This window comes from Aplysia californica, unplaced genomic scaffold (assembly GCF_000002075.1).
Source record: "Aplysia californica isolate F4 #8 unplaced genomic scaffold, AplCal3.0 scaffold00289, whole genome shotgun sequence".
NCBI classification, from domain to species: domain Eukaryota; kingdom Metazoa; phylum Mollusca; class Gastropoda; order Aplysiida; family Aplysiidae; genus Aplysia; species Aplysia californica.
In genome coordinates, this window is record NW_004797559.1 from 225,873 (window position 1) to 236,262 (window position 10,390).

At 40.1% G+C, this 10,390-nt stretch overlaps 1 protein-coding gene across 1 annotated transcript in view; it reads right to left on the bottom strand.

The window, feature by feature from the left end:
• Positions 1–2,668: 2,668 nt before the first annotated feature.
• The window catches only part of LOC101860344 (neuronal acetylcholine receptor subunit alpha-7), an 18,591-nt gene continuing 10,869 nt past the window's right edge, over positions 2,669–10,390 (bottom strand). The window contains exon 2 of the mRNA XM_013084384.2: positions 2,669–5,298. Within this exon, the coding sequence (XP_012939838.1) occupies positions 3,887–5,248 (1,362 nt within the window). The 5' untranslated portion in view covers positions 5,249–5,298 and the 3' untranslated portion in view covers positions 2,669–3,886. The remainder of the gene's footprint in view (positions 5,299–10,390) is intronic.

A 10,390-nucleotide genomic window follows, 5' to 3' on the forward strand; every position in this document is an offset into this window, starting at 1 on the left:
TATTACCACATCTAGATAATCTACTTCTATCCAGATCTCTAGTTTCTAGCTCCAGAATCCAGATCTAGATTACATCCAAAATCCTTCCCGTTTTCAAACATTTAACTGCCTAAACCTAACTAGTCTAGACCTCTACTCTCACAGAGCACTGTTCTTGATAGATAAACTCTAGCACTTCATTGAATTTGGGTGTTTTCTTGAAGTAGTTGGCTGTTCAGTAGCCACTTCTGACACCATGTAAAGTTACCTGGCGGTCCGATGAGTCGGGTCTGTCAGGGGGTCCCCGTCCAAGATAAGTGTTGCCTCGTCGTAGTCCTGAGTTCGACTAAATAACTCAGTGAGTCTCTCAGACGATGTCTCTCTTTTTCGCGCCGGGCTCTTGACGTCATCCAAGGGTGTGCCACTCCCCTAATTATCTTGTCCCCACAGTAAAGATAAGAATCATGTCCCTTGACATCACAGAGACGTCCAGCAATGACGTTCCTACATCTCGACGGTCCGGATTCTCAAGGCAGATCCTCATCTACGACTGTACGATTTTACCAGTTGGCGAAGCTATCAGAGGACAGCAATGTGTTCATGATTCCTCAATTGTCTTGAAAAGCGTGAACATGCCCTCTATGACATTTGGTTCCTTGGCAAAGCCCATGTTCACCTGTCAGGTTATATCAACTCCACAAATGCTGTCGATTAAGGCAACCTCACCCTCCCTATTGTTTCCTGAAACAGCTCCATACTGTAAGGTGTACAGTGTGTGTGGCTTTGAGTACTCACGGTTTTAGTGAATCTTTGTGTTTGGCCACCACTGAACATTGCGAACAACGCGTTAAAATGCGCCGAGCCCAAAGAAGGACATAGATAATTGGTTCCCGGAATTACAGAATTTAACTAATGTTTTTTACCCTGTAGGAGAACAGAAATTCTGTTTAAAGGTTACAGGGGCGGAAAGATTAGATTTTTAAAATAAAAGGAAAGGAAAAATCAAACCAATAATTTCATGACTTACCTTACAAGATCTTTTAAACTGGTGCACTTTGCATTTATAGGCTGTTTTTATAAAAGCCATTTCCATTTTTTAAAATAAGTTTCTTCTTTGTGAATTTTATGTCAAACAAATTCCTTTTGAAATGAATTATATCTGTTCCAAATTACAACATTCTAGTATAACTACTTAACATTTTATAATATTATAGATGTAGCATCAAGCACTTTTGAAAACTTTTTCCTTATATTTGACTTAAGGGGAGGGGGGGCGGGCTACACCCCCAAAGTCCCAATTCGGCTCAAAATTATGGAATTTGAGTTGTGGCCATTTTTAGCTTCCTCAGCCTCTCCTACAACTATTTCATCGTATAAATCGTATTTTTCCCATACCGGGACAGTTTGTCACCACCATTTCCTCATAAAGTCAATATTTTTATTTTTTTACCGGCCATTTTCTCGAAAAGCGACGTTTCCCTATACTTTTTTTAATAACTCCACCATTTTTCCTAAAAACTAGTATGTTGAATTTTTTATATATGGAATTGGAATAGATTTTTGGTGGTGGTCTCTGGAGTGTGGATTTACACAGATTTTTTTTCAAACTTGAGTACTATCTCAGGAAAAAAATTCTTAAAATAATTTCTAATTCTTTTAGGGAAAAAAACAATCGACAAAGTTTTAGATTTATTGCTTGTTAACACGCATGAAAAAAAAATTCCATGTGCAATTATAAGTGCGTTATTCAAGACGTAAGACGTGTCAACAAAATTAAAAATGGCTGCCGTATCCGTGGAGACGAAACTTTTTTCTCAAATTTGATTGCGGATTTCAGGACTCCTTACTATGCTTGTTATATGTGTGAAATTTGGTAAAATTTGGTCCAGTAATAAGCGAGATAGCCTTCAGGTGTAGCCCCCCCCCCCCACCCCCCTTTTTTAAAGAAATATTATCGTCTGCAGATGCATTGATTCTCGTCATACATTGACGGACAAACTCATCATCATCATCATCATCATCATCATCATCATCATCATCATCATCATCATCATCATCATCATCATCATCATCATCATCATCATCATCATCATCATCATCATCATCATCATCATCATCATCATCAGTAGTAGTAGTAGTAGTAGTAGTAGTAGTAGTAGTAGTAGTAGTAGTAGTAGTAGTAGTAGTAGTAGTAGTAGTAGTAGTAGTAGTAGTAGTAGTAGTAGTAGTTGTTGTTGTTGTTGTTATAGTAGTAGTAGTAGTAGTAGTAGTAGTAGTAGTAGTAGTAGTAGTAGTAGTAGTAGTAGTAGTAGTAGTAGTAGTAGTAGTAGTAGATCATCATCATCATCATTATTATTATTATTATTATTATTATTATTATTATTATTATATATTATTGTTATTATTATTATTATTATTATTATTATTATTATTTTTATTATAATAATAATAATTATTATTATTATTATTATCATTATTATTATTGTTGTTGTTGTTGTTGTTGTTTTGTTTTGTTTTTTGTTGTTGTTTTTGTTGTTGTTGCTGTTGCTGTTGTTAATTTCTATTATCATTTACAAAAACATATAAGTTGCAACAGGATCAGTCTTGACAAACAACACATAAAAGGGGGGATGGGGGGGGGGGGGTGGTGACGTAAAAATACGAACAAATAAAATGTCCACATCTGGGGTTTGGTTTCACAAACGAGTTTTATTGCGTGGTATCTCATCCATTCTGTGACCATGCAGGTCTAATCAGATAACATTGTGGTTACAGTAACATCTGTGATTAGCTGTTACTAGTTCCAGTATCAGTCTGAATAACTATAACTAGCATGACACTCCTTAGTAGATTTATAGGATATCTTCTTTTTTTTCAATGAAAAACTGAGGATTAAAATATAAATATTTTTAGTTGTGATTTTTTTTTCGGGGGAGGAGGGGTGTTCAGGGTATCTTTGTCTCGGACAGGAGTGGCAAATACCAAATTTTAATGAGTTCTCCGACACAGAATGAAAATGAGCTGGTCACATCGACAGAGTGAAAGACAACAGATGGACAAAAACGCGGTAAATGGAGACCAAAAACAGTCAAAAGGTCAAGAGGAAGAACAGAAAGAAGGAGGACGGATGACATCAGAGAGCAGACGGGTGCAATCTGGACACGGAAAATAGCTGATAGATAAGAATAGAGGGCCACATGAATGCTATGAACATAACTTTGTAGTCACTTTGGAGCACTATCGATTTAATTGGGTACCAGTGTACTTCCCAAAGGCTTACAACAAAAAATACTTCAGAACATGTCCCTATTGTCCCATAAAACCAGAATGGTGGCGTCTCACAACTTAATGGTATGGAACTAGACAGGAAAGCATAACGTAACAATTTAACCGACTACGGGATGACATACTGTTGGTCAACCACTTTCACCTGTTAGAGGTTGTTGGTTTTTTTTGTTAGTGAGCAGCGTTGAAGAATAAGAGAATGGCTTCCGGAAAAGACTCTTGGTCAGTGCCAGCAAAAGACATGAATGCGATTCCTGGGAGGGGAAAATTCAGTTGAACCTGCTCCCGCGACCACCTGTCGAAACTATCAACTATACAAATGACCATTTCCCACTTCTTTCTTTGGTTTTATATATTATAGCGACACTATCCAAAAGAACCACCTGTCTAAGACGACCTCTCTCCTCGACCGACAATGGGTGGTCGTGTCGAAAAATTTCGACTGTATTTTATCACTATCTGTTTGGATACGTTATCCCATTCAGCTCGAGTTGGTTCTGATAGACAGAATCAAAGAAGCGCACCTCTAAACGATCAAAGTTGTGTTAATGGGGCGTAAAATATGTACAATCATTTACAGCTATCGGGGTTCCTGTGGTTGACTTCGTTAAAAGTTTGAGTTTCAGTGGTATATCAACTCAACTAAAAAATAAATTGTTAAGATCAACCACGTAGTATTGATAAAGACAAAGAGCAGTACATTGGAATCCTTAAGATACGCCATCACAACTGAGTTTCCATGAGAATGATTCGCCTGTTTGAAGTGACCAGTTATTGTCTCCCTTGTCAAGGCCACATCGGCATCTGAAATGAGAGAAGTCTTCCTATGTTCAGTGTCCTGTTTTTTAAAAGATTGGCCAACATTGACCTCACCAGGATTGACCGCCAATTGTTGCTCTCCACTCCCCCATGCCGGTGATACACTGCCGTCCTGAAAGTGTCCCTTGAGTCTAGCAAACAGCACAGGGCCATCATGGTGTGAGTCATTTCTGGCAGAGTCTGGAGTTGACTCCTTTTTCTTTTGGCGACACTGCAGTTGTATGACAGCGGCGAAGACTGTGGTGCCGTTGAGAACTAGCAAAGAAAATAGGTAACTGATGATAATGGGGAAATTTTCCGAGTTTTGTGGGAGCTGGCTGGACACCGTGCTCAAAAACACAGACAACGACAACAACACTGTGATTGCAAAAGACGCCCGCTCGCCGCTGTCTTCCGGGAGAATAAACACGATAGAGGAGATAGCTGATATGAACATCGTCGGGACCAAAATATTGACCACGAAAAACAAAGGCTTACGCTTTAGAACTATGTTTATCTTCAGGCTGGAGAAGGCCACATCGGTGAACATTGGCAATGATGCTGTGACCCGGGTGCTCACTAGGTCCCACTCTCCGTTCCGCTTAAAGTTGCCGATCATCACGGTCGAAGGGTCTGGATAAAGTTTGACATCTGTATCGAAGTCTTGGGTCATTATAAACATAGAGCACGTCTGACTGTCAAAGGGATAATACCGAATGTCAAGGTTACAGGAAATGGAAAAGATTGTTCCGGGAAACCACTTTGACCTACCATCAGACGAAATGTAAAGCGGAGAGTAGTCATCCTCAAACAAGTCTCGTTTGGCCACTGAGTTGGTCACGAGAGTCCGAGGCCTCCAAGTGTCCAGGGGCAGTGGGTGGATGGTCGAGATCCCATTATAGTCACTGGGGTTCCAAGTTCGAAGCTCATCCACCCATGAAAAGTTGATCCACGCGTTTAAGTCGACTCGCTGCGTGACTTCGTCGATGTTCAATATGTTGAGAAGGAATATTTGGAAGTAAACTGTGATGGGCTCTGACTGGTTTCTCACTGGCTGTATTCTTTTGTCAAACGGTAGGAGAATGTCCGCATAGAGACGAGCAGAATCATTGTAGGTCGAGGCTAAAATCAAAGACGATGGGGAAATTAGGCTGATGTAAAAAACCAGTCTCAAGGCCACACACATTCTCGCGACGTGAACAGCTGCGATAGATTCCCTCGTATGACTCTTGATTGCTGTTCAGGAAAAAGCAAAGACGAAATAGAAGTATATACATAATGAGTGACAAATATTTGTCGAATGCAGTGTGACTAGCTACAAGGTATACTCAATTTTATTATTATTTTCAAGAAACACTATACATGTTTGATATTTTCATAAGTTGTACAAACAAAATAGTGCCTGTCTTCACATGAACATCCGGAGCAGCCTGCCAGAAGTAAAACAAAACAAAATAATATCTTACTCAAATTATCAGCAGACGTTGTGAGATTCCGTCCCATTACCTGTATCAAGACATTCTGTAGCTCAGTTAGTCTTCAAACCTAATTAAGTCACGCAGTTGTGTTTTGTTTATATTGTGTTGTCTATTATTGTCTTAGTGTGGGTGGTGTCATGACGGTAATACATTGTATAAGTGGCGTTGGATACAGGATTAAGGGCTGTTCAAATATAACCTTACACTTATTTGGGATCCCCCCCCCCCCCCCATTTTTTAAACGCTTTTCTTACATTTGCCCCCCCCCCCCCCCTCCCCCATTTCGTAATATTACATTGTTCCTGTATACTATGACATTTATATCGCGCAAATCCGTGTTACAATCATGGTTATATGCGCTTTACATAATATCCATGAAAAACATGCATACAGGCATTCATGCACATAATAATATTAAGCAGTTCTACGTTCACTACAAAATAACAGAGTAAATTATTCAAGCAAAATACTGCATACACTCTTTGTTACTACTAATTCGGGAAAAAATTGAGACTTAAGTCAATGTCAAAAGCGCCTTAATCACAAATGAAACAAATTATTACAGTGAAATTCTGATAATGTCAACACCTGGGACGGAAAAAAGGGTTGACTTTGAGCAAGGCTGACTTTATCAATTGTACTACTGGCCATTGAAAATTGAAGATGACATCTACAAAATTAGAAAGTACCTGGTAACAAGTTGTTAGCTCAATTTCAGTGAGTATAATTCTGAAGTTGTCACCCAAACAAGAGATAATGAGTGAACAAGGTAACTGGAGATGTGTACACCACTAGCCCAGGCCCTAAATATCTCTTCTTAATTTAACCCCAAATAGTTGACTTAACGCAAGGTTAACACCCAAGAGGTTGTCTGTATCAGAAACACATATACTTAAACAAAGAAGGTAAAGGTCCTATTACACGTACAGGCCGACCGGACAGGTTTCTGGGGCGTACGACAAATCGTAACGTGTAATAAGAATGCGACTCAAACCGTAGGCGAAGACTGGGCGAATGGCCGGCCGGCCAGATGTAAAGAACCCACTGCCGCTGCCTGTGAATTTGACGTCCGGCAATTCAGCCGTTGAAGTTCGTTTCGCCCGGGACAACTGAACTAATTTCAAAATTACAGAAAAATCACATCGTAGATTTTTAAATTTTATTTATATATATATAATAATACCAGATTCAGAATCAGCGTATCAAAATTAGGGAAATGGCTCGCGAGTGGCTTGTCTCGTTTTGTATTTATTAAAGATTTTCCATTCCAGCACATTTTTATGTTTTGCGAGCCATAGTGCACACACGTGTGTGAAGTTTCACCAAGACTAGGCATAGTGTGTAGAATATTGTGCTCGCAAGGTGTGGCTGCCTTCAGCTCAATTGTAGCGTGTATTAATAAACCAAGTTTCCTCGATTTCGTCTGGCCGTACGGCTTGCTACAGTCAAAAACCTGTCCGGTCGGCCTGTACTTGTAATAGGCCCTAAAGAAACGGGACCACAGTGAGGTGTTGACTGTAAGCAAGAGTTGACTTCTAGTTCTAGCAAGTTGACTTTATCAAGATTCCACTGTATCTGTTATAAATTATCATTGTGCTTAAAACAAAAAGTGAAATTAGCTATCATCAACAAAGGCAGTGTTCATCATTATGTAAAAAATCAGGGGCATCTGCTGGGCTGTCTTCCAAATCTGCTCTTTCTCTTCTTCCTCCACCCCCATTTCTCCCTCCGTCCTGTGTAAAGCCCTGTGCCTCTTCAATGTTGCTATTCTTTGAAAATATTTTCCACATCCCTTTATTTTGACTTCTTCACTCTTTGGCCTATGCAGCCATTCTTGACCAAGGAGGGACAAAAGTAGCCAAAGGGCAGCAAACGTAATATTACATTGGTTCAAGACTCCACCCCACCCCCCACCCTTTCTTACACTTTTCTTACTGGAGCCAAAGACACCCCCCCCCCTCCCCACTTTCCAGGCCTAAGATCATAGTTGAACGCCCCTTATCACTGTTTAGTTTATGCGAGGGCAGAAAGTCGCTTGAACTAGGACTTGGGGGGGGGGGTGTTGTTGTTGTTTTACGAAGAGTTTTACGACACTTACAACCCAAAAAGATCACATAAGTGCCAAAGATTAGAGGTGTTACAACAGAGTAACAAACACAAAAAAAGAAAGAGGAGAGGTATAGACTATAGATGTTTGGTGAGCACTCGCCAACCACCAACTAGGACTTGTCGATGAACAACAATCAGAAAGAAACAAGAGCCAAGAACGTGGAGAATGTTTTACACCATGCATGGACAAATGTGTCCAAGTCGAGGGCCCGATAAAATGATTCTCAACATCTCGAGGGGCAAAGCAGGAGACATTTGGGTGAAATCTAGGAAATACCTAAGCTATTACATGTAAAAGTGAGACTGAAATGGACACTATAACCAGTGACGTCTGGTTGGTTGTAGAGCGCTTGCAGTAACCAAATATTGAGATCACTAAGATTATAAAAGATGAACAGACAGCGAAACATGCACAAATACAGTGGAGCCCACTTAAAGTGAACACTCTTTATTTGAGCAATCGGTTAAAGTGAACGATATTCTGTGGTCCTGATTGAAACACTATATGCTTAAGTAAAATAATAGTGGATAAAATTAACCGATTTCATCTGGAAATCGGATAAAGTGAACGCCCAAAATGAGTGAAAGCGAAGAACTGACCGACCGTGTCACTGTCGCCATGTCGTAGAAATAAAATTCTTTGCCTCGGGCATCGGCAGACAATCCCAGCTTGGCGTTGGCGACGGCAATAAGAAAGATAGAGCTCTTGTCTAGGCTCGCCCGCTGTGTTGTCCCCCTACCCCACCTCCCACCACTGCGCATAACTAGCTACTGTTTCTAGGCCTCCACCCTATGTTAAACTGAACCTCAGATAAAGTGAACACTTTCTTTTGGTCCCAAAGAGTTCACTTTAAGCGGACTCCACTGTACAGTCAATACTCGTTACCCCCCCCCCCCTTTCTTGTTGTACCGCAGGGCTTTGCCTTTGTGTAAAAAGAACCACTTATACAAACACAATTTGCGCCTTTATACCGCCGTTCACCATCCGCCAACTGTCTGATATAAGTCATTATGCAAAAGTTGGAGAATCTATGTTCAATAGTTAAGTGGATATTTGACAATAAGTTCCGCCACGAATTTTTGACCGCCCTATTGTTTCTTTGTCGGGAGTTTTTGAGCAAGGTCAGTACCCCAGTGACATTCAGTCTGTGGAAACTTAAGCACCGGTGTCTAAGGGACTAACCAATGACATTTCATTCTCCCAGACGGAAGAAGCGCCTGACTGGATGAAGCTACAGTCGTAGTAAATAGTAGTAGTAGACACACAGACCAATCAGATCGCTCTTCGAGTTATTATGCCTCAAGAGTTTCGTTTGGGTGTTCGTGGAGTTCCGCTCTTTATCGGAATACATAGTTATGTTTTGTACCTCTTGAGATTTTTGTGAAATGTTTTGTTTTGATTTTAGTTAGAAAAGAAACTTTTTAGTGAAGAAAACCAAAAGGGGATGAAGCTGTAAATCCCACCCCACATGACGCCACAAACAAAAACATATTATGTCACTCAATGTTGCCTCATGAGATGAAATATCAGATCTATTAATTGCTTCTGACCGGGCCGATAACTATTCATATTAATTAATAAAGACTGGCAGTTTGGTGTTGATTAAACATCAACATTCATTATCGATTCTTGGATCAACCCGCGGTCCATAATTTGGCCATGCCTATGTCACACTGTTAAAAAAAGAGGAGGAAAAAAAATAACAGCCCGAGCAAGCAAATGCTGGTATCGTTACCCACAGTTCTCTCAGAACATTAAACACCTATGAATAAAATTAGCACCTGCTCGCTCGTGTTTTTATTGGCGTAACATGACTGTTCTCTTTGTTCTCAGCCATACACAGTCAATGACTGCACTCTACTAGCCTGGCCACTGGTCATCACGCCTTCGAACTGCCTATTAATTCACCCTTCGCCTTGTAACTTTACAACCTGGGACCAAAACAAGGCAAACGAAAACAATATGTTCACAGCATGTTGATTTCTCCGGCTCAATCGAAGATCGTTTTATTGAATTTTTATTAAGAAGGAAGAAAACCAAAAACAAGATTCGACAACAAGCAGTTGCCACAATGAGTGTAGGCTCCAGTCTTATCGTATTATTTTTTAAAAAAACAAAAAACAACCAGTACTTTGTGGCTAAGTCTTTTCCCCGGAAAATCTGTTTCTCCGACATTTAAAGAAAAAATATGCACACTCACCTCGTATTGTATATCGCTAATATGTAATGCCCCCCCCCCCTTTTTTTTTATTCACAAGAGAAAAGGAAAGAATAGAAAAGGGCAATCGACCCCTACTAGAAACGCAGTAGTCTCTGTTTCTTTATCATTTTTTCCCACTTGCTTTAGGGCAAGATTCAACGCCAATTTCAGGGCATCAGCTTGTTTCAAAATATGCCTCGACCTGAATACCCCAAAAGGTGTGGCACGTGTACAGGGCAAGTTGTGTACCCCTCTATTAATTGTTCTCTGCCCCCGGGTAATGGCCAGAGGTTTTCCATGCATGTTTAACGAGCCCTTTGATTTCGAGGATATCTTTTGTAATGGATGCTACTTGTAAAATTGGATTGCTATTATCTTGCTTTTTCCATGAAGGACTATTGTTCTCATAAAAGCTTTCAAGGAATTAATTTTTTTAACACAATAGAAAAACCCCTTATTCTTCTGTATTTCCCCATCGACACATGTTATCCCAATTGGTGTAAAATTATATTGATCAACCCCCCTCCCCCCCCCTCTCTC